Source organism: Oncorhynchus gorbuscha, linkage group LG25 (genome assembly GCF_021184085.1).
Source record: "Oncorhynchus gorbuscha isolate QuinsamMale2020 ecotype Even-year linkage group LG25, OgorEven_v1.0, whole genome shotgun sequence".
Lineage (NCBI taxonomy): Eukaryota > Metazoa > Chordata > Actinopteri > Salmoniformes > Salmonidae > Oncorhynchus > Oncorhynchus gorbuscha.
This window is the reverse complement of record NC_060197.1, coordinates 8,088,430-8,112,797: the sequence shown is the minus strand read 5'-3', so window position 1 is coordinate 8,112,797 and position 24,368 is coordinate 8,088,430. Positions and strand designations below refer to the sequence as shown.

Sequence of the window (24,368 nt, the reverse complement as noted above, 5' to 3'; positions counted from 1 at the left end):
GATTTAGACTTTGTAAATAATAACTTCTTCTTCAAATTATATAGGCCTATATAGTAAAGTTATTCAGTTGTAGGCTTATAGATCTACTTTTCTTTTTACAATAGGCTAAAACATGTAAAGGTAAAATATATATTTTTAAAACATGCATCCTATGAGAAATAATTTAGGAAACACAGTTGTTATAGTGGAGTGTAATGCAATCTCTGTAATTATCTACAAGAAGGCATGTGGACCCCGCGGAGCTTTCCATGGGTGAACAAGATGAGGCACATCTGGAAAGAACTTCCTGAATATTTTTTTTTTGTGTAAAATTGAGTGGGTGAAGGAGCTTCTCTTTGTAGCAGTTATTCAAGACCATGTGCAGAGACCGGTGGATACTGAACCGGTGAGAATAATTGTGGCACTTTTTCCTGGTAAGTTCATTTATTTTATGACACATTGTTGAATGAAGAGTTTTGCTTTGACAGTGTGCGTTGTTGTGCATAGCTTGCATTGCTCTAAAGCCAGAATAGGAGACACACACCTTTTAAAGAATGTAATATTCCTAAATGTTTTTAAAATCATTATCATAATCTATGTGTGATGCATTGAGTAGTTTCCTATAGGTTCATCTGAAATGTTTATTTATTTAATTTGTGCAATTGTTACATAAACCAATGTAAGACTACTGTATTTCCTAGGTTGGATATCCCAAATGTAGTTGCCCATAATGAAAAAACAAACATGTGATTTCCATGTAAAAGGTGTGCCACATGGCAGCAACTAGACTACTTAGGAGCCTGCTTGGTGTTCCATTATCATAGTTCAGGTAGCCTGTGTGGTTATGAAGCCAGGCTATGGTTGTATGGTTTTCTTTATGTGGCGGTAGCAGAGGCTGAGGGTAAAAATAACAGTTGGCACGGACTTCTTTCACACCTTGATTGACGGTTCACTTTTGTGAAGAACTTTTGTCTAATGAGGACTCCCTAGTTCTTCTATATGTTTTCAATCTCACATACAGTAGGCTACTAAGAACAAAGTAATCTGGTAAACTCCTGATTAAGCCATATCTGACTATCCATCTGTGTACATTTCATTCTTTTTTAGATTAGTTTGGATTCATTTAGAGAACGTTGTCTCAAAGAGCATTAAAATGTGTGTGTGTATAACACTGAAAAGAGTCTTGAACCCCTAAAACAAATGAACACAATCCAAACTCTTGTCACCATTTTTATGTTAATGTTGTATAAGAGACGAAATTGGACAAGGACACAAAACACTTCACCTAATGGGTATTTTACAAACACTAAAAAACATTCCCAAGTCATTTATACTGACTCAGTCTTGGATAGTGATGCTTTCTACAGAGGATAACTTGCCCAGAAAATATGTCTGCACCATATGTGAAAGTCTGAACTAATACAGATACTAGTATTGCCATCTGACATCAATGGAGTGGCAGTATTTTCTCTGAAAATGGGCAGAAGAGTACAGTACGAAACTAGCTGAACTAGGTTTTGGTTGATTATCCAGCGCCAAACAGAACACAGCTTGTGATGTCCCTTTTATTGATTGTTTATAGAGTAGTTTACATCTCAACTCTCTACTGTTTACTTACACATTACATCTAAAAGAGACAGACGGTGAGGGAGATGGAGATACATCAGTGTCGAGAGAGTTAGAATTTAAGCAAAAGAAATAGAGGGATTGAAAGATAGCCTCTAGGGAGAGACAGACAAAAGCTTACTGAAAAATGCCACTAGGAAGGAAGCACCAAGAGTCTTTTTAAAACCAGATCCACATGTGTGCTGAGCCATGTATGTCACAGAGAGAAACAGTACAGTATGAACTGTATACTACATTATATATAACTGTATTAGCCAACACCTTGGGCTACAGTATGGTATTTATTTACCATACTGATAAAGTGATGTAGAGAGTGACCAGTTACAAAAGTCACGACATACAATTATCATGTCTGTACTGTTCTGCAGTTGCAGTGTGTGGACTATCATACCGTGTAGCGCATGTGATCATCATGACATAAACATGACAACGTTGCAGGCCCTTTATTTGCATCAACAAATGTTTCAGTGGAAACAGGCTAGAGTGCAAGGTAGGTAGGCTAGTGATTAGAGCATTGAGCCTGAGCCAGTAAACGAAAGGTTGCTAGTTCAAATCCCTGAGCCGACAAGGTGAAAAATTGGCCCATGTGCTGTTGAGCAAGGCACTTAACCCTAATTGCTCCAGGGGCGCTGAACAATGGTGACCCTGGCTGTGACCCCACTCTTCAAGGGTGGCTCAGGGGGAGTTGGGATATGCCAAAAAACACTTCTCCAATTCACACGTGTATAAAACACACTTTTACATGTGTGAAATAAGACATTTGATATTATAAACCAGTTGGTCTCAACACTTATTTTTCTTAACCAATCACATTTCACTCTGCCCGAAGTACTCCGTCTTTTGCTTCTGCAACCAATCATTAGGCCTAAGTTCTTATGACTCTTCCTAAGTACCACCTGTGGATAGGCGAGGTACCCTGAGGGGTAATGGTAAACAATTCAGGCTCATTTGAAGCCCAATATTAAACTATTAATCTTGATTTGGAGGTATGTTTGTCAGAGGGGTTTTCCTGTTTTTAACAGCTGTATTGAGGACTGTGTCTATCTGAGAGGACTGCCAGATCTTGTTCGGGAGCACCTCTGGGAAGGATTTATGTCTGCGAAGACACCCTTCTGGATCCTCAACTGTGCACCAATGCCAAGGAATACGGCAGTCCCTCCCCCTCGCTTACTCTTAGTCTATTTGTCTTCGTGTCTGTCTGCCTTTGAATCTCACTGCTTTCTGCTTCTCTCTGTCTTTTCAGATGTGGCTGGAAGAAACATGAACAATGGCTCTTTTGAGGAAAAGTGAGTGACCACAGGATGTTGTAACACAAGTATTTACATCATTACTTTTTTTCATATATATTAAATGAGTAATAAAACATTGTTGCATGTAAATAATGGGTTTTGCTCCACACTTGTAATCGTGGTGGCTGTAAGCAGGGATCAGTGTAGTCATGGTAAAGCACAACCCCCCCCAGATTCCTCTGGAGAATACTTTGCTTCAGCTGAGATGGAACACTTCCAACACCTCCATAAATTATGTTTGAGTCTCTCTCTCTCTGTGTGTGTGTGTTGCCAATCCCCAAACGTTCCTCAACACTGATGAGGTAACCAGGAAAGCGAGCCCGTAAAAGAGTCCCATTTCATCATCTCAGTCCTCTGTTGTTCACATTCAATACATGATGCAACCATTAAAGGATGTTTAATTAGTGTGCACAACAGTTGTGCCTTGTTCTACACCCTTATTTTCTACAGTCTATACTTTACTTATAAAAGTTAACAGATGCCTTTACTCAAACAACACAAACAGTTGATATTTGGCACAGAGTTCAGCTGGCAGCCTGGTTCTTTACATTTTCCAGAAGTGAAGCAATATTTTAATGACCATTTAGTTGTTATTGTTGAGGCAGACAGTTTAGGTCATCCAGGGGTGAACGTGTCGGCACAAGATTGATGCCACTCGGGTTGACTACAGCTGACACATGGTTGAGGTGTGTGGATAGGAAGAGAAGGGCAGGTATAACTATTTTATTAGTTAGAATTAGTTGTACCACCTATAGGATAAGTGGTAATAAAGTAGAGGTTTTGATAGGGTACAGATGAGAGCCATGTTTGAGTATCTCAGTACTATGTGATCTGCCGTGATTGGATAAGAGGTGACAGCATTACAGTGGAAACTGTGCTTAAGTTGAACTGATCCAGTTTGGAAGGACTTCTGCTTCAGTTCTCTTGCATCGGACTTTATTGAATGGTCCCTTTCTCTCTCTCTGCTGTGTCACAGTAAACCATATCCTGCTCATGATGCTGGTTCTCATAGTGTGTCTACTCCTGCACAGTAAGCTGTTCAGAGGCCCGCCTCGGCCCAAACTCAAACGCACAGGTAATTCCCCCCAGCTTCTTTAACAGGTCCCACTCTAAAGACACGCTGACCTGAGAGCCAGGTGCATGCCACGGCAAGAGAAGGAAACTAGGACTTGGCAGCACTGCCAAGAATAACAGTTGACACGAGGCTATGAAGGCCTGTTGATTGAAAAATAAGCATTTCCTTTGCCGCTTACGGTATAGCTTTTAGGGGGCAAATTACTTTGAAATTGAAATAGTTGAATAGATTTTTAAAAAATAGATTACCAATTTTGGTATTTTATTAGGTACCCATTAGCTGTTACAAAAGCAGCAGCTATTCTTCCTTGGGTCCACACAAAACAAGAAACACAATACAGAACATCATTAGACAAGAACAGAACTACATACATTTTTTTTAAAGGCACACATAGCCTACATATCAATGCATACACAAACTATCTAGGTCAAACTTGACCAAGCTCAAACTGGTTGAACTTCCCTCACAGAAACCAGGAAGGACCCAGAGCGTGCACCCAAAGTTCCTGTAGAGAAGGCAGCGGAGGGAGGGGATGACATCCCAGTGGTTATCTGTGCTGCGGAGGAACGAATGGGCGGTGCCATGGCAACCATCAACAGCATCTATAGCAACACAGATGCCAGCGTGTTCTTCTATATTGTCACTCTTCGTGATGCCATCAAGCTGACAAGGTGTTTCACACTAATCCCTCCCCTTCCACTGTGTCACTGCTTGATATGTAGCAATTTCAGTTCCTTGTTCCAACCCAGAATGTTTTAATTGATTATCTGAATTGTTTCAATAAAAGGCTTAGAAAAGGATAGAGAAATAACTTTGAGTGAGTTGAACGGTCATTATATTCCGGTCTTCATAGACAGTACATAGAGAAGACCAAGCTGAAGGGAATCAAGTATAAGATTCTAGAGTTCAACCCCATGGTCCTGAAAGGGAAGGTGAAACCAGACTCCTCCCGACCAGACCTGCTGCATCCAGTGAGTAACATACTCACACAAGCACCCACGTAGGAACTAATTAGAACCTAACCACAGTCACTGTCCCTAAAGTCCCGGTTTTGATTGTTTTGCAGCTGAACTTTGTACGCTTTTACTTGCCGCTCCTTGATATCAGCCACCAGAGGGTGATCTACTTAGACGACGATGTCATTGTGCAAGGTACAGAAATGTGTCCTTTGCCATTCAGTCCAGTTTTGAGCTGGAGTTGAGATAAAATGGGTGCCTGCCTTCAGTATTTACATTCACTAATGACAGGTGACATCAAGGACCTGTACCATACCAGGCTGGAGAAAGGCCATGCTGCCGCCTTCGCCACAGACTGTGACCTGCCCTCCACCCACGAGATGGTGCGCAGCGTGGGCATGCAGGTTTGTGTCATTTTTTTTGCCATGAGAGGGTATGGTTTGCCAAAATAAGAGCAGAGGCACCTCTGTTACAATCAATCCTGGTAAAGGACAATATATTTTACCCTACACCGAGAAGATACGCTCTCATGCGCTTGTGAAATAGCAACTTGACAAGCAGTCTCATAGATCTCAATGCGGAGTAAACTTTCAGTTTGTCTCCGATTCTGAATCCAAATCCTTCCCCATTGACCCCATCTCCCAGACAACGTACATGGGCTTCCTGGACTACAGGAAACAGGAAGTGAGAGACCTGGGGATCAACCCCAGCGACTGCTCCTTCAACCCTGGGGTGTTTGTGGCCGACATTGGAGAGTGGAAGAAACAGAAGATCACCAAACAGCTGGAGAACTGGATGCAGGAGAACTTAAAGTGAGTAGAGAATAATGTTTGATCTGTGATCAGATCTTTCCACATAACCCCTAAACCCAGAAGAAATTAACCCTGCTGTCTATTATAATAATATATATGCCTATGAAAGCTTACTATTACTATTTCATTTGAATATCATGATTAGAGAAATTCAATAAAAATGTTCTACTTTGTGATTCTCTCCTCTCTTCCACTAGGAAAAACATATACAGCAGTGCCATGGCAGGGGGCGTGGCGACTCCTCCTATGCTGATCGTGTTCCATGACAAATACACAATCATCGATCCTCTGTGGCACGTCCGACACCTGGGTGAGATCACCTCATCTTGATGACATCACCACACCTCGTATATAGCACAGCAGAACCATGTATTGAGCTGTATGGCTCTGGTACACAGGCCTAGGTGTCAATGTAGGATAGAGCCACTTCTGGAGGCTGATTTACTGCGTATTTCGTTTTCCTTTCCCACAGGCTGGAGCCCAGACGCCCGCTACCCTGAGACTTTCCTTCAGGGGGCACACCTGCTGCACTGGAACGGGCGCTTCAAGCCCTGGGACTACCCCTGTGTCCACCTGGACCTCTGGGAGAAGTGGTTCATCCCAGATCCCACCGGGAAATTCTTGTTGGTACGGCCCGAGGGCAAAAACTGAGGGGTGTTTAACAGATGTTATGTAGGGGGATGTCTGGCATTTCAGACTGTGAATGGAGGCTGTGAACAGTAAATATTGTTGAGGCCACTTTCTGATAATAAGTCCTATTGCTGTTTCTTTGAAGGTTCCTATCAAAACATCAAGAACTCCAAGCCAGACATGTACAGAAACAAGCTGTATCAAAAATGTGGTTGTTGTAAAATAAAAAGATGGATATTTGACTGTGGAAAGTCTGAATTGGCTGACTACTGGCTAATAATGAACAGAAATGACAGGTTTAAACAAGACACCACAGGTGAGATATGACCTTTCCGGCAACATTTAATGTTCTCGTGACAGGAAGACAGCAGCTCGGTTAAATATTAACAAAATGTACAATCATGTAGGAATGTAGAAAATAAACAAAAACAGTCAGAAGATTCTAAAATCCAAACACCCACCCGCTCCTTTTCAGCAGAGAAGATGGACCTAGTTCCTGTCAAAGCTCTGCCCCCCAGTTCACTCCCTCACCCTTCCCTCCAACCCCCTCGCTCAGGCCGTCTCACAGCTCATCTCTTCCTGTGGCTCCCTGGAAAGAGCAGAGTGAAAAACACATCCGTACATGAAGCAAAAAGGATCATCACTATCTTCCCCAGTTCTGTGCTTTACTCCCATCTTACCGAATCTTCATCTTCCTCATCTGCTTTAACTTCCTCCTCTGGCTCCTCCTCTGGCTCCTCCTCTGGCTCCTCCTCTGGCTGTGACAGGTAAGGAAGTAAAGATAAGCGAAGATATACCGGAAAAAGACAGATATACCTTAGCATCTCTGTGCCCATTCGCCTCATTCCAAAATCTGCTCTGCTATGTTAACTAGTAAATTCTTATATACAGAATCCAGCCATAATGTACTGCATTATAACACACTTTGCGTTGTCAGTGTTTATTATACTGGTAAAGTAGCAGTAAGTATTCAGATCATTTTTGCACGTGGGTGATAGTTATATTGAGCGTACCTCTTCATCGAGGTCCACGTTCATGCTGAGTCGGAGCATGCGTTCTATTCTGTCTCCATAGGCCTTGGTGTCAGCCAGCTGGTAGCCTGACCGTAGTGTGGCCGTCTCAAACAGCACTACAGCCAGGTCCGAGGCAGTCTGGTCCTCTGCATTATCCTGAGGTCAGGAGGAGAATTTGATACAGTTCGGAACCTATGATTCATTTGCATAAATTTGAAATGGAAGGGCGTATGCCGGGTAAAGTCATTTGTGTTTAATTCTAAATGGTGCTCACATTTATTCTCTTCAACATTTCTTTAATCAGAGGGTGTTTGGGGTTGATCTCCAGTGTTTTCTTCTGGCTTGCATAATAACTGGACAACAGAAATAAAAGGGGTCAAACCATGGTAATAAGCAGAAACTACGTCAACACCCTCTAGGACTTGAGCCACTACGAGTTCTTGGGAGTGTCTTATCCCACAGAACATATACTGTACATTAGGTCAAAATGGTTTCACATGGCTCACTTTGTGGATATGTCTTTTCCTGTCTGGTAGGCCTGTGCCTTCATGATCCTCTCCATGTTACCGGACCAGCCGTACTGGCTGGCTACCAGGGCACAGGGAGAGTTGGTCAGCCTCTGGGACAGCACAGCCTTCTCGATCTACAGACAGATCAAAGATTCAGCTTTTCAAAGCTTTTTGACACATGAGCAATCATTTTCAAACAGAGGAGATGCCATCTGACTATTGTCTATCTAATAATGCGCATTCCCATTGAGACCCCCGACCTTGTCCTTCAGGGCGCTGTCCTTCATCCAGGTGGTGAGAGGTTCGTACTCCTTCTCCAGGCCCTCCCTCTTCTCCTTGGTCTTGTCACTCTCGTCAAACTTGACGCCCTCCTTGGCCACGTTCTGGAAGCGCTTGCCGTCAAACTCCGGCAGGGCCTGGATACAGTACTCATCCACGGGCTCGGTCAGGTAGATGACCTCATAACCCCTTTTCAACAGCTTCTCCACGAAGGGAGATGACTCGGCCTGACGGAAAAGATGGAGGGGAAATTAAGCTCAGGGCACAATACAACAAACATTTGATGTAGGAAGGAGGCTATTATAATATTTTACAGATCCTGACTCTTCATTACAAGATTTATAACTTTTGGGGCGGCAGATACCCTAGTGGTTAGAGCGTTGGGCCAGTAACTGAAAGGTTCCTGGATCGAATCCAAGCTGACGAGGTAGGCCGTCATTGTAAATAAGAACTTGTTCTTAACTGACTTGCCTAGTTAAATAAAAGGTTAAATTAAAAATAAAAACTCTGCTATTATGCTCTACATTTACAAACGTACTCATTCTACTCAAAGGTCACCATTTTTGATCACAAAGCAGTGCTCTCATCCAGGCCCTCACCTCTTGTCTGCTGGTCCCGGCCATGAAGTAGATCTTGTCCTGCTTATCCTTCATCCTCTCTACGTACTGTTCCAGGCTGGCCAGCACCGTGTCGCTGTTGGAGGTCTGGAAACGCAGCAGCTTGGCCAGACGGGTCCGGTTGGAGTGGTCCTCGATCACACCCAGCTTGATGTTGGTGCCAAACGCCTTCCAGAACTTCTCGTTGTACTGCTCCTCTGCAATCTTCTTGATCATGTCCAGGGTCTTGCGTACCAGCTTCTTGCGAATGACCTGGCCGAAGAGGTATGTTTAAGTATGCTGTTAGCAGAGTGGTTGAGTGAAGTGTTGACCCAGGTGGGTTTCCTTGTTTGAGTGAATTGAAAGCAAGCCTCACCTTGAGAAGTTTGTGTTGCTGGAGAGTTTCTCTTGAGACGTTCAGAGGAAGGTCATCGGAGTCAACCTGATGGAACAGAAGAAATTTAAAGATGCAATATGCAAAAATCACTTTGCCTTTTCCTGGTTGCTATAATTCTCTACACAATATTTAGAATTTAAGTACTATGTAAACTTCTGAGAAATACATTTCCAATAACCAAAAATATTGTAATTTCAGCTGTTTGAAGCTGGTTTACAAAACCGAAAGACGTAAAAACAAAACGGGAAGCATAGAAATAGCACACAAACCAGATCTACATTTACATTTAAGTCATTTAGCAGACGCTCTTATCCAGAGCAATCTACTGCTTCTTACACTTGCTTTCAATGAGAATTATAGATCTATAACTCACTTTTCTATGTGAATTTGTACAAATTGCAGCTTTAACATTCAATCAATCCTCAGTGGGTGCACTTAAATAGCCTGGGTACCAGTCTGATAGCTAACATTTTACTCCTTGTAACCCCAGTCATATGCCAATGTTTAGCATGACAGGAGTGGAATGATGGCTAAACATACTGGTATCCAGAATTAACCCTAAGGAATAATACTTACCATTCCTTTCACAAAGTTCAAGTACTTAGGCATCATGTCATGGAAGTCATCAGTGATGTAAACTCTACGCACAAAGAGCTGAGAGAGATGGAAGATTGTTACTGACAGAAAACTTACGACACATCAACACTGCACTGAGAACTGCTTGTATGCCAATCCATAGTTGCTTTGTAACCAAATCATTGCTGTGGTACCTTAATGAAGTCGTTCTTCTTAGAACCGTACTCGTCAAAGAGTCCCCGGGGAGCTGCGGCAGGCACAAAGAGGATGGACTTGAAGGTGACCTCCCCCTCTGCTGTGAAGTGGATGTGGGAGATGGGCTCGTCTGTGTCCTGCAAGAACAGAATAGAGTGGGAGGTTATTTACATAGACAACCTCCATCTGTCATTAAACCAGTTGCGCAACGGAACCTTTGCCTGACAAGACAACTGCAGTTCATGTCCAGTCAGATGAGTCATATCTGACCTAAGATCACCCATTGAGAACCGGTGTCTGCTAAATCTAAGTGGAAATATAGACCGTGTAACCACTAAATGGATTTGTGTCTGCTAGGAGAGCGAGTCTGAATAAACTGTAGACAGACACCCACCCTGGAGAAGGTCTTGTAGAAGGCCTTGTACTCGTCCTCCTCCACCTCCTTGGCAGGCCTCTGCCAGATGGGCTTGATGTCATTCATCAGCTCCCAGTCCCACACAGTCTTCTCCACCTGAGGTGGGGGGAAATGAAAGGAGAAAGGACAGTCTTTAAAACTGAAAGATGCACTTCCATTGAGATTTGCTCGAATGGGATCATTTGCTGCTACAGACAGTAGTTAGTCTTTGAAACAATGTTTTACCTTCTTAGTCTTTGGCTTGTCCTCCTCCTCTTCCTCCACCTCAACCTCATTGTGGTCTTCATCCTTCTTATCGGTGTCCATCTCATCAATAGGCTCCTCTACAGTCTCAGTCTTGCTACTCCATACGTAGATGGGGAAGTTGATGAACTGGGAGTATTTCCTCACAAGGTTCTTGATGGTCTCCAGCTCCAAGTAGTCTGTTGCCTCCTCCTTCATCACCAAACTAGGGGAGAAAAAGAATGCACTGCAGTGAAGAGCCAGTCAGAGCTTAATGTTAGTCATTACAGTTGTGAACCTTTCAAACATAACTAGATTCCTCTGGCTGCACCGCCTGTGCAAGACTACGGGCTTCTTGGCCTTAAAACAGGCACAGTAATGAAACACATTTTCATTACAGTGAAATCCAAGTTGGAGCACTTATTAGTTCAGCTTTGGTTTGACATTTGTCTCTGCTTAATTTAGACTGTCTTTTGACTGAATTTTCCACAGCCAGTAATGCCAAAAAGGTCTGAACAAATGAGGCAATAACTACATCATAATATGTATTATTGTCACGAGGGTTTACGTTGCTAAACAACTATACAACCATATTCTACTTCATCATAGACTAACAGAGCTGTCCATATTCAGCCTAAAATTGCCATAGTAAGTACAAATCATCCACCTACACTAATGCTAGAGTGACTGAATGGTTGCTACTTGCTGACAGTTGCCTTGCTGACTCACGTGATGGTGGTGCCCCTGCCGAGGGTGTCCCCGCGGGGGTCCTCGATGATGGAGAACTCGTTGGAGTCAGACTCCCATATGTGCTGCGTGCCGTTGTTGTGCTTCGTGGTTACGATCACCTTGTCAGCCACCAAGAACGCAGAGTAGAAGCCCACACCAAACTGACCAATCAGCTCAGAGGTTGACTGGCCCTCGGTCTGCATCTCTGTCATCTTGTTGAGGAACTCGCTGGTGCCGGATTTGGCGATGGTGCCGAGGTTCCTGACCAGGTCTTCTTTGGTCATGCCGATGCCGGTGTCGGTAATGTGAAGCATGTTCTTCTCCTTGTCAGACTGGAGGTGAGAAACAAACCGTGAAATGTTATATTGGGTTTTGGATTACTTTCCATTGAACTTGACAGACTTTGTTTTATTACTATTAAAGTCTCAAACTCTATGCACATTTAGAATAAAAGAAAAGCAAACCAAGTGTGTACAGTGTTTATTCATTTGCATGTAGTCAAAGAGAAAGCACACAATGTCCTGCAGCAGGTGTTGAAAGTCTTGAAGTCCCTTTTTACCATGCAAAAACTGAGATGTAAATTTAGAGATGTTATCCTAACAACTCTCTCGGTCTCTGGTTTCACTCTAGATAGCCCAGTGAAGGGTTGCTAATTAGCCTACAGTCGGAGGACATGAAAGGGTGGGTCACACAGAAAGCTAACGCTTTTTTTTTTAAAGGTAACCTACCTTGATTTTCACTGTCAGCTCCTCGTTACCAGTAAGTGCCTCGTCATTGGTCAGGGACAGCAAACGGATCTTATCCAGAGCATCGGAAGCGTTGGAGATCAGTTCCCTCAGGAAGATCTGGAAACAGACAAAAAGAAAACAAATGATAAGATTTTATTAAAACAACAATACCACGAATGGCCGCTCCCATCAGCGGGTGCTCCAGTCAGCGGGTGCTCCAGTCAGCGGGTGCTCCAGTCAGCGGGTGCTCCAGTCAGCGGGTGCTCCAGTCAGCGGGTGCTCCAGTCAGCGGGTGCTCCAGTCAGCGGGTGCTCCAGTCAGCGGGTGTGCTCGCCCCCCACCCACCCCGAGATGCAGGCAGGGCGAAGCCCCATCCCCAAATTACATTCCTAACTGTCTCGACCCTTATTAAATTATTTTAAGTTACCTCACTGAACCTCTATCAGGTTTATATAATGATAGATAGCCAGAAGGACTCATTGTGAACTAATTTCTAATTAAACAAATGACTAAATATTGCTTAATGAGTGTAAAAAACAAAATGTATTGTCCTATTATTTCTGTAAGTATAAAAGTTCAAAGCTCCATTGTCTACACAGAGCACTAGAGCAGACACTAACCTCTTTGTTCTTGTACAGGGAGTTGATGATGAGCTTCATCATTCTGTTCACCTCAGCCTTGAAGACATGCTTTTCTGATTTTTCCCGAATTTCCTTTATCTGCGCTGCGTTCAGGCCATCAAGCTGGATAGCCTCCTCTTCCCTTGAAAAACAGAATAGTCAGAGATCAGCACAAACAAGGTAGATCAACACAAGATTTCCCCAAAGGGAATATTTATAGAGGCCTCATCGGTGTGACTGGTAATAGGGAAAACCCCTTATAAATGTTGTGTGTTGCTCTCTAATGAACTGAAGAATGATCAGGTGCACTTCTACAGGCTTAATAGGAACGGGTGTCAAGACAAAAATGAAATAGTATATCAATACATCTTAATAGGGGTTTTTATCTTTGACTGAAAAAAACAGGCCGAAAGGAGAGGGGGTAAAAGTGGTTTCAATGGTACATGTCAGGTCAGTATAAAGGGTTGTGTTTTGGAAAAGAGGGAAGTAGAAGTCTATAATGGGATTCTCTTGTCACTAGTTAGTCTCAAGACTTACTGCATGACAGAACACTTTTCTTTACTGAAATATTTAAACACTTACCTCTGGACGACCTCGTCATCTGTCCGGGAGCCGTCTCTACTTTTGCCCAAATCCTCCTCCACTGTCCCATCAATGTCAACCTCATCCTCTGCTCTGACAGAACCTGTAGATAAAATTAAACATAGAGCTGAGGGTTTAAACAATAACTTGTACCCAGTAAAAAATACAACTCCTTAATATTAACTTAAATTGACCCATGTCATGTGACAGAGCAACCACTGGGCCCATAAATTCACTACAGAGGGTCTAAGTTCATCTGGTAGCTAGTCTTCCCCTCTATCTGGAAGCATAACAGTCACACTACTACATCTCATTGACTCCTTCCATAGAGGTCATGACCCTTCCCAGTCTCAGAACAGACCGGTACTGTAATAACACTGATAAGCTCCCAGAAAAAGTTCACCTTCACAGCTGATTAAGATTTGATACCTTTTCCGTTTCCATCTCTATACCCACATAGCAAACTGATTGCACTGTCCAAAGCAAACAGACTATTGTATGGGTAGTTGGCAGTGATGTAAAGTACTTAAGTAAAAATACTACTTAAGTAGTTTGAGGTAACTTCATACTTTTACTTCACTGCTTTCCTAGAGAAATTGTACTTTTTACTCCATACATTTATCCACTTCACCCAAAAGTACTCGTTACATTTTAGCATGAGAGGAAAATGGTCTAATTCACACACTTGAAAAACATCCCCGATCATCCCTACTGCCTCTGATCTGGCGGACTGACTAATAAACACATGCTTCGTTTGTAAATTAGGGGTTCGGATTGTTCACCTGGATAACAGTAAATAAAATAAAAAATGTAAAAATGGTGCCGTCTGGTTTGCTTAATATAAGGAATTTGAAATTGACACTTAAGTTTATTTAAAACCCAAATACTTTTCCTCAAGTAGGATTTTACTGGGTGACGTTCACTTTTAAGGAATTTTTACTTAAACTCAAGTTGACAATTTTGTACTTTTTCCACCACTGATAGTTAATTGTTGATAACTGGTACAACTGCAGTATAACTGTGTGGGATCAGGGTGTTTAGAATCCTGCTTCTGTTTGGTCAGTGTGGTTGTGGAAGCAGAGGTGTTAGGTATGACAGTGTCAAGATGGACAAAAATGTAAAGTAAAAATCTGAATAACGTGCTCATAAAGCAAAACAACCACAACATCCAGATAATGATGAATGAAAAAAAAAGAGAAGCATTAGACATAATGTTACAGTCTGGCTCCTAAGGATTCAGATGAGGGAAAGTACCAGAAGCTGCAAATCAGTGCCGTCTTCTACAATGTTACCCGATTTGACACACTCATCGGTCAACAAAACAATGCACAGCAAACAAAATCATGAGAAAACGTCATGAAATGTCAAGTAACAGAAAAGAAGTTGAAATTACATTATGCAATTTATAACTCATACTTACTGAAAGCTAGAAGAGCACAAAAGAGGCCTATTGTCCAAATTCGGTTCATTTTCATAGAAAAAAAATCACTATAGTCCTAGTCCCGTATTTCACTATATTGTACTTTATACCTACAACCCGGCATATGTTTGAAACGGTGTGCGTCCGTGGTTGTAGACTCTTTTATCTGATCCACCTTTTAGAGGCGGTGGGTTGATGAAGTGGACCTATACCTGCTCCCCACGCGCAACAATAACCAATGGCAGAAGATTTCGCCGCTTCAATCTTCCAATCATAGTATTACATGTCCGATTGTACATGTTCAAAGCGTGGCTAGTTTCCATTGGCCGATTTACACGTTAAACAATGATTTTGTTATCATAAAAAGCGATAAACTCATGTCGGATACATTGCAACACGTCATTGAAAATAGATACATTCGTCAGCAGTGTTGAAACATTGTTTTGTACATTTACAGTGTAACAATTTATGATAGGCTGATCCGGAAGCCCATACGGTCACCTTGACTACCACTGTTGCTATGGCTTGTCATTCACAACTTCTCAGCGAAGTATCAGGCTTGCATTGACGTCGAGGCTGTACTTAAACGATCTTGCCCCCAAGACTACCTAAAAATATGCTTTTAGTTTGCCAAATGCATATATTTTGCAAGGAAAAATGTCAACGATACAGAGCCATTCAGATTGTATTTGTAACGTGAGGCATTTTAATCGGGATTTGGCAACCATCTCTGGGACAAACTCATGGCCACTAGTACAGGTATAAAAAATGTATAGAATTTTGTTTGTCAACTATTGTCCATTCGCACGTTGTGGCATACTGTTTGTGTGTGTGCGTGTGCATCTCTGCTATGATTTATGAAATTAGTCTATTTGGAATAGCTACTGTAATCATCTATTTCAAATGCCAGCATTCACTTGCTTGTGCAATTGTCACAGGTTGTAGACCTCAACACAACATATTTGGTGTGGAATAGACCCTCCCCTTTCTTCTTCATGTGATCAGAGATTTTCCCCAATCCTCACATTGACTCAGTTGCAGACACTACCAACCCACCTCTCAACTGCTAACAACATTCAGCTGCTCTTCTACATTCATTTCAACTCCTTCTCTCTCATGTTCAGTCTCACAATGATTGACAGTTTCAACTCCTGCACCTGTGACTCTTCCAACTTCAACTGCACCTCTGGAATCCCTGATTCCACTGACTGGCACCTTGATCAGTGGAGTGGTCCTGGCTCTCTGCTATCTTCTGGGCATAGCATAGCTGTGATCAGCTGTTGGCATCAGCTGTTGGTGATGGCGATACTTGGATTAGTATTACCTGTCTCCCTCCTACTAACATCCTACATCCGCCGCTATAAAACAGTGAAACATTCAGCTTTCTTTTGAAAGTCCAGGATGACTAGACTTGTGACCAGCATCATCATGACTTTTGTCATCGGTTCAATGCCATTCCAAGTTGTTATCATCCTAAACATGTCAGGACATTTGGCCAAGTCTGAAAACCTGAAAACCTTCTCTACCAAGTTGTCTTTTGTTGTATTACTGACCTATGCCAACAGTTGCCTGCATCCATTTCTCTATGCCTTCGCTTCCGGTAACTTCTGCCGGAAGAATGGCCAGTCAGAAGACACCTTGATGCAGCTTCAAATGGGTCCTGTCAACAGTCCACCAAGCATGTAACACACTCAATTGTGGGGAAATATGCACTGTTCCCTGCATGTCATGAATTTGCTATTCATATTTACACCAATAATACCATGTACTTGCAAAACACTGTAGCTAGATATCTCGTTGATGATTATTCCTGATATGCTTGTTTTTCATTATTTTGTTCAGACAGGCACAGCAGGTCCCAGCTATGATGGCCTGAGATGGACCCACAGGAGGGAGGCCGGTCCATCGCCCCTCCTGCCACTGCTCCTCTCCAGCCCGTGCTGTGTTCCGTACTACCTGAGAACACAGGTGTTCACCCACCTGGATGCCCTCTGCCAGGCCAGAGGCACCTGCTTCAGACCATTGGACACCCAGTGGGTTGACCGGGGGAGCCATCGTCCCTCCGACCTCCCTGACAATAATACCCCCCTCTCCTCCCAGCAGTTGAAGATCAGCCTAGACCTTATCACCCGCTCCTCCTCCTTCCTCTGCCTCCTGGGCCACCGGTACGGCCTCTCCAGGCCGGAGCAGGACCCCTCACCTCTCCCTGCTGCCGGTCCAGAACGAGAAGCCCTCTCTGGGGTGGAGAGGAACCTGCATGTTGCAGTGGAGGGAGGCTACCCCTGAGTCCTCACAGGGAGGAACCAGAAGTGCTCCCTGACAGAGCTGCAGATCACCCAGGCAGCCCTGATGGGTGACACCAGACACGGCTTCTTCTACTTCAGGGACTACTCTTTCCATGGGGAAGAGGAGGATGAAGACAGGTACACAGATGAAGGTCAGAGGTCGTTGCTGAGCATGTTCTCCAAACTGACAGAGGAGGAGAGACACAGAGCCAGGGAAGTGAAGAACAGGGTAGTGGACAACCTGCAACCTGTAAGGTTCTTCAGAACGCTGCAGGATCTGGGGGACCTAGTGAAGAGGGACTGGAGGGGCCTCATGGAACAGCTCTATGGGTCCCTGGACCAGCAGCCAACCTGTTCAGGTAAGTGAACCAGCTTTGAAAAGACAGCGAAGATGACTAACGTAGCTCAGTCCAGTTCATATTTATTGTGTTTTTCAGTGGTCTGCCTGATCTTCCAAGCCCTAAAGCAGTGCTTTAGTGACCAGCATCATATAAAAAATAAAACTTAACTGCTGACTTGCAAAATATTTTGGGACTATATCAACAGTGGACTAATTTTAAAAAATAACAAAAGATAGTTGGAGTGGATTGTCCCTTTAAATCCTAGCCACGATGCTAAGACTTTACTTTAACACTGTAATTGCTCAAGTAATACCATTTTATGTACTTAGTGTATAGTCTTTCACTCAGTTATGAAAGGCTTTCATACAGCCTGCTGAAATGATCACTCTGCTTCCCAATTTCCTGTCATTTCAGGCTGGTGAGCAGGACAGAAACAGGGAGAGTGTGATGTTACTGCTGACAGTGCGGCAGATTTTGGCTGAGCTCTATGGAGACGGACCAGCACAGAGAGGCAGAGACATACTGTAGATCAGCTCTGGCGACCGCCCCGAGACTCACACCGCTACCTGCCTTGAGAGACATGAGAGAATCACTGTTGGAAAGGGTATCTCTCCAGAGAGTTGGGGCAATATGGGTCTCAGGTTTTTAAATAAGCAACCTGATGATGTATTTTTTAAATTCACAACGTAAGTAAATGCTTTTAGTGTGCTGAAATGATATGTATTTCATGTTTCGCCCCTATCAGTTGCTTTGTGTACTCTGCCAGTTGCTGTTTGCAGACGTCCGAACCATCGAGGCCTCTCAGATACTCAATGGCATCATCAATATGGGACACCACAAACTCCACCTGTGTACTGACGCCACTGTATCACTGCTCTGTGGGATACACAGGTGTGTATTGAATAGCATAAATAGGGATAGTCTCATGTGTGACGTTTATGTACTTCATAGGTTCAGCTACAGGTGTTTCTATGTATTTTTCTGTTGTTAGACCTAAACCCACATGTATGACTTTTGATACTCTATGTCTCAATTTAGGCAAGCTAAGATTAATGGGATGATTTTAAAAAATGTGTATGTGACAGACTCAGCCTGCAAGACCCACATGGGTGCCTTGGAAGACCAGGAGGCGCTGGTATGGTAGAGAGCACCCTCTAGTGGTGGAGGTGGAGGAGTGCCTGGCAGACATCTTGGCTGACACCTGCGCTGACACAGCAGGGTGAGATTACCTCTCTTCTAGTGTTCTTCTGGTTCTTGTTCTCCTCTTCTTCATCATTAATCGTCTCCTCAGTAGTTCTCTTCTTCTCTTCTCCCTCTTCTCTCCCTCCTCCCATCCCCTCCTTGGTAGTTTACTCAGTCAGTCACAGTATATGAATGTCACAGTGTGGTGAAGATGTGACGTGTTGAGGCAGAGGCTAGCAGTGGAGCTGTATCGACACACGGTGCACGTCAAAGACCAGGACATGAAGCTTTGTCCCGCCGCGTCGCCACGTCTTCAGGCGAAGGGATGCAGCCTCGCAGGCACCTTGGTCAAACTTGGTAATTAGTTCCTTTTTTCAAACAGATGCACCACAACTCTCAATCATTCTTACACTTTTTTTTAGACTGTTAGCAACTACGCAGAATGTATTATGTTTAGCTTGTGTGTGTCATGGCAGGCAGGCAGATATTTCATGGCTCTGGTAATACAGAGATTAGAGAGGCTGTTGAACTGCTGCGGAGAGCTCTGGACTTGTACATCTGCTTCCTGGAGTCTGATCACACACTGACCAGAGACTTACAACAGTAAGCTTTCTTTATCTCCTACACAATTTAAAATGCTAACATTTCCTTCTTGCATTGTCATTGGATCTAACGGAGTTGACCTTTGTGCTTTTAGGGTTTTAAACACAGAATCCTGGAGACCTCTGACCACCTGGGTCTTCAGTTCCAGAACCCTCTCCCACCTCTCCACTAGGAGACTAAGCAGTGGGACCAGACCCAACACAGCCGCACCCCTCCACTCCCACCTGGCCTGGTACAGGGGCACCACACACACCCCTCTGGACCTCTCCGGAAAGAGATTCCTGTCAGCCTCGTCCAACAAGTTCCGCAATACACAGCCAGAACTGAAACCAGAACTAGTGGAGTACCTGAACTACATCAACAGACAAACCAACTGTCTTCTTCTCCCAGGCCCTGGTCTGCCTTCCAGACCACAGTGTTTGGGCCACAGAGTGACATCAGGAACCTGATCTCAGAACTCAAACCCAGTCCTTCTTCAGCACCGGGCTTTCGTTCCATAGACAGGACCCAAATGCTGCATAGAGCAGGCTGGTGCCACCTACCAGGCAGGTACGTGCTGGAGGAACGGACAGTAACAGCTTTGAACAGAGAGATTGGATCCCCTTTGCACACACAGAGATGCACACCGCTGGTCAGACAGACAGGCCAGGGACAGGGAGGAGAACAGAGCTGGAGAGACAGACAGGCCAGGGACAGGGAGGAGAACAGAGCTGGAGAGACAGACAGGCCAGGGAAGGGAGGAGAACAGAGCTGGAGAGACAGACAGGCCAGGGACAGGGAGGAGAACAGAGCTGGAGAGACAGACAGGCCAGGGACAGGGAGGAGAACAGAGCTGGAGAGACAGACAGGCCAGGGACAGGGAGGAGAACAGAGCTGGAGAGACAGACAGGCTGGGGACAGGGAGGAGAACAGAGCTGGAGAGACAGACAGGCCAGGGACAGGGAGGAGAACAGAGCTGGAGAGACAGACAGGCCAGGGACAGGGAGGAGAACAGAGCTGGAGAGACAGACAGGCCAGGGACAGGGAGGAGAACAGAGCTGGACAGACAGACAGGCCAGGGACAGGGAGGAGAACAGAGCTGGACAGACAGACAGGCCAGGGACAGGGAGGAGAACAGAGCTGGACAGACAGACAGGCCAGGGACAGGGAGGAGAACAGAGCTGGACAGACAGACAGGCCAGGGACAGGGAGGAGAACAGAGCTGGACAGACAGACAGGCCAGGGACAGGGAGGAGAACAGAGCTGGACAGACAGACAGGCCAGGGACAGGGAGGAGAACAGAGCTGGAGAGACTGACAGGCCAGGGACAGGGAGGAGAACAGAGCTGGAGAGACTGACAGGCCAGGGACAGGGAGGAGAACAGAGCTGGAGAGACTGACAGGACAGGGAGGAGAACAGAGCTGGAGAGACAGACAGGCCAGGGACAGGGAGGAGAACAGAGCTGGAGAGACAGACAGGCCAGGGACAGGGAGGAGAACAGAGCTGGACAGACAGACAGGCCAGAGACAGGGAGGAGAACAGAGCTGGAGAGACAGACAGGCCAGGGACAGGGAGGAGAACAGAGCTGGAGAGACAGACAGGCCAGGGACAGGGAGGAGAACAGAGCTGGAGAGACTGACAGGCCAGGGACAGGGAGGAGAACAGAGCTGGAGAGACTGACAGGCCAGGGACAGGGAGGAGAACAGAGCTGGAGAGACAGACAGGCTAGGGACAGGGAGGAGGACAGAGCTGGAGAGACAGTGTCTTATTCTTCCAGGAGGCACTAGAGAGAAGAGAAAGATCTAGAGAAGACTGCTCTCATGGTGACCACTGAACTGTGTTTATTTTTTTACCACTTTTGATACCAATCAGCTGTTTTTATTTTTTTCCATATAATTTCAAATAGAATTGTTGCATGTTTACATGGAGTGAAATGGACCATATTTTGTACAGAAACTAAATGATTTGACTTCATGTTGTCAAATGAATCGACCCTTTTTAGTTTTCTGTAGGGTTGCATCTAAATATTGTTTAAATGTTTCGTAAGATGGTCCTCATCCTGGTGTGCAACAACATTGACCTTTTATCTCAGAAGGCAATACTTATAGTATTTCTAGTCAAGTGAGTGATGTAATCAACCATTGTAAGCACTAGTAAACGATGTGAGCGAAAGCATTAATTGAGCAACATGCTACAGATGCTGTGAAGTAGGACTAAGCCAGTTTGGACCTTACCATGTAATGTAGAGTTTGGGTCATAAGTTCAAAGGTCTGTATGTTTGTATATATATATATATGTGTGTGTGTGTCTATGTTTGTGTAGAATTGAGTGTGTGTGTGTGTCACAGGAGGTTGGTGTCACCATAATAGGGGAGGACGGGATCGTGGTGGTGGCTGAAGCGGAATTAGTGGAATGGTATCAAATGCATCAATAGGGCCGGAATGGTTCATGCTGCGGGCGGGCAGTGGGTGGTCAGACGACATCAGGATGAAAATGTTGTTTTAGTCCAGCCAGCAGAGGCCCATGTTACACAGCCGGCTTGCACACCTGCTTCTAACAGAGGTGGTAAAAACAATGATCCGATGTGATTGAGTTTGTGGCCATTTATGTGATGAATGATAAAATGATCAAATCCTATAGGAGTCCAATAAGACTGGTTCCAAACTCGGATAGGATTTGTATATTAGTATCTTGTATTGGAATCCTATAGGATAGAATGGTAAAGAGGCCAATAGGACTGGTACCAAAATCTGATAGGATTTGTATATTAGTATCTTTTATTGGAATCCTATAGGATAGAATGGTAAAGAGGCCAATAGGACTGGTACCAAAATCTGATAGGATTTGTATATTAGTATCTTTTATTGGAATCCTATAGGATAGAATGGTAAAGAGGCCAATAGGACTGGTACCAAAATCTGATAGGATTTGTATATTAGTATCTTTTATTGGAATCCTATAGGATAGAATGGTAAAGAGGCCAATGGGACTGGTTCCAAAATCTGATAGGATTTGTATATTAGTATCTTGTATTGGAATCCTATAGGATAGAATGGTAAAGAGGCCAATAGGACTGGTACCAAAATCTGATAGGATTGTTCTGTTGGTTTCTTTTAGATTACATCCTATAGGATATAATCCCATAGGAGTCCAATAGGACTAGTTCCAAAATCTGAGAGAATTTTTCTATTGGTCATACTGCAAATGAACTTGCAACCTTGAATCCGTCCCATATTGTGGTGGTGTGTTGAATAGGTTGAGAGGTGTGAGTAGGTAAATATATGGAGATTGCGCTCCGGGTTAAAGGCCTTCCCACACTGTTCGTCAGATTCAGTTTATTACGATTACTACATGTCACACTGTGTGATGTTACCAAATTCAAATCATAATATCAATTTGGCCAGATTGTACGATTTGCTTCAGTTCTGTCGAGAAAGTCTGCGATGGCTAAAATTGCAGAAAGGCTATGACAATGTTCTGGCAGTATTGAGTGTTTGGCTGAAAATCTCCCTCCTGTCAGAATTCTCCTCCACGCACGTACTCAGTTCTTCATGGCTGAGACTTCCTTGCTAGTTGAGATTTCACTAGTAATGTCTGCAGTTTTCGGGTTTGGCTATTTGTTTCAAGTGTATTAATCTAAAAATAAATCTCTTTGCCAAAATCCGTCATCTCTCCCATGTCTTATTTGACTAGTAGTTGTTCTGAAATGTTTATTGCTTTCCTACATTTTACTCCCTCTGTTTAATGTAACACACATACATTCATTATTCATTTCGGTTGCCTATCCTGACGTGAAGTTTGTTCCATAGAAAGTATATTATGACTCTGATGTGTGCCACAGAAAGTATTTGACTGTAGTGACAAAATTAAGGAAATTAGAGGGGGGATTTTGGCCAAAATCCCTCACCCCCTTTCTATCTTGGGACTGCGAAGCCTGTCACACTTCATAATCATTTTGGTAGCTCATGTTGACCAGTAGTGTGTGACACAGAAAGCCAAATTAGAGTATAAATAAACATTTATTTTAGAAGCATTTTGTAATGTTTAAGAAAATAAAGATAATACTAGCACACAATAACACAAAAACATGTAAATACAATCTTTATAATCCACAACTGTGACTGATAATATACAGTATGTTTTTCATAGCAGTGTAGCCATATCACCTTAAGAAGAATGAGTGTATGTGGAATACATTGGATTTTGGACAAGCCAAAATGATGGAAAATAAATCAGTTCATTCTGTCTTTATTGTATATCCTGATATCTGTGAGGCAAGACAATACCATATTTTATGATTAAAAAGACAAACCAAACCTGTTGTCACGCCCTGACCTTAGAGATCCTATAAATTCTCTATTTGGTAGGTCAGGGTGTGACTAGGGTGGGAAGTCTATGTTTATATTTCTTTGTTGGCTGAGTATGGTTCCCAATCAGAGACAGCCGTCTATCGTTGTCTCTGATTGGGGATCATACTTAGGCAGCCCTTTTCCCACCTTCAGTTGTGGGATCTTGTCTTTGGTAGTTGCATGTGTTTGCACTCCTAGCTTTACGGTCGGTGTTTCTTGTTTTTGGTGGAACATTTATAATTAAAAGAAAATGTATGCTGCACCTTGGTCTTTATTTAACGATGGACGTAACACCTGTTGCATCATTTGAGGTTAAATACATTTAGAAATCAGGACAGAGGAGAATAAAGAGGATCAGGGGAGAATCAATGTAACTTAAGCAAATCAAATGTATTTTTAAGTTATCAATTTGTACAATATATGCTGAAATGATACATGTTATGGTAAATGTATTTCATGATGGAATCTACCATATTCTAAAATGTAACATATGCAGTATATTATATGCCATATGACAAGTAGAAAACGGCTACCTAACCTGTTCACTGCTAGAGTCAAAGCACTGTTTTGCTCTGTTTTTATTATAAACAGAGCAACAGGTAGAAGTGTATTCCTAGTACAAAAGTAAATCCGTATCAAAGTACTTTTGGATGAAGTGGCTATTGAATCAGCATTTACAAACAGCAAGGGACTTTGCAGTTATGATGCCTGCAGCTCAACTCATTCAACCAATTAGGCAACAGTACACAGCCAAGTCTTGGTGATTGTCCACTGAATCCTTAAAGAGAAGACAACTTCAAGAATGACACAATTGTAGATCACAGAGAATGAACAACAGTACAGCACTTTATCCAGGCCGAGGGGTATTAAGGAGCTGGTCATTTTCTGGCCCTGTAGACTAGAATTAGAATCCTGAACATAATGTGAGCTGCAATTGGGAGCCCGTCCAGGGTGCAAATCAGTGGAGGGGAATCCGAGAAT

The 24,368-nt window shown here is 43.6% G+C and overlaps 2 protein-coding genes across 2 annotated transcripts; one reads left to right on the top strand and one right to left on the bottom strand.

The window, feature by feature from the left end:
- The first annotated feature begins 294 nt into the window (after positions 1-294).
- glt8d2 (glycosyltransferase 8 domain containing 2) lies at positions 295-6,643 on the top strand. The gene is made up of 10 exons (XM_046328363.1): positions 295-413; positions 2,849-2,891; positions 3,871-3,969; positions 4,439-4,640; positions 4,823-4,940; positions 5,036-5,120; positions 5,217-5,329; positions 5,571-5,737; positions 5,935-6,047; positions 6,210-6,643. The coding sequence occupies exons 2-10, from the start codon at positions 2,873-2,875 to the stop codon at positions 6,386-6,388; spliced, it is 1,095 nt and encodes a 364-aa protein (XP_046184319.1). The 5' UTR covers positions 295-413; positions 2,849-2,872; the 3' UTR covers positions 6,389-6,643.
- Positions 6,644-6,684: 41 nt separating this feature from the next.
- On the bottom strand, positions 6,685-14,823 carry LOC124013813 (endoplasmin-like). The gene is made up of 17 exons (XM_046328362.1): positions 14,649-14,823; positions 13,229-13,331; positions 12,647-12,788; positions 12,027-12,143; positions 11,299-11,630; positions 10,573-10,795; positions 10,327-10,443; positions 9,932-10,069; positions 9,738-9,815; positions 9,141-9,206; positions 8,768-9,037; positions 8,150-8,395; positions 7,887-8,023; positions 7,655-7,733; positions 7,381-7,536; positions 7,048-7,125; positions 6,685-6,956 (listed from the first exon to the last, which is right to left on the bottom strand). The coding sequence occupies exons 1-17, from the start codon at positions 14,701-14,703 to the stop codon at positions 6,930-6,932; spliced, it is 2,364 nt and encodes a 787-aa protein (XP_046184318.1). The 5' UTR covers positions 14,704-14,823; the 3' UTR covers positions 6,685-6,929.
- Between the last annotated feature and the right edge of the window lie 9,545 nt (positions 14,824-24,368).

What these genes read in the sequence shown, in the direction of transcription:
- glt8d2 (XM_046328363.1), top strand. An exon ending in GACCAGACCTGCTGCATCCA is followed by an intron (nt 4,941 to 5,035) that starts GTGAGTAACATA and finishes ATTGTTTTGCAG; the next exon opens with CTGAACTTTGTACGCTTTTA. An exon ending in CGACGATGTCATTGTGCAAG is followed by an intron (nt 5,121 to 5,216) that starts GTACAGAAATGT and finishes CACTAATGACAG; the next exon opens with GTGACATCAAGGACCTGTAC.
- LOC124013813 (XM_046328362.1), bottom strand. Translation starts at nt 14,703, where the DNA reads ATGAAAATGAACCGAATTTGGACAATAGGCCTCTTTTGTGCTCTTCTA. An exon ending in GGCAGGGGCACCACCATCAC is followed by an intron (nt 10,796 to 11,298) that starts GTGAGTCAGCAA and finishes TTTCTCCCCTAG; the next exon opens with TTTGGTGATGAAGGAGGAGG. An exon ending in TGAACTTTGTGAAAGGAATG is followed by an intron (nt 9,207 to 9,737) that starts GTAAGTATTATT and finishes CTGTTCCATCAG; the next exon opens with GTTGACTCCGATGACCTTCC.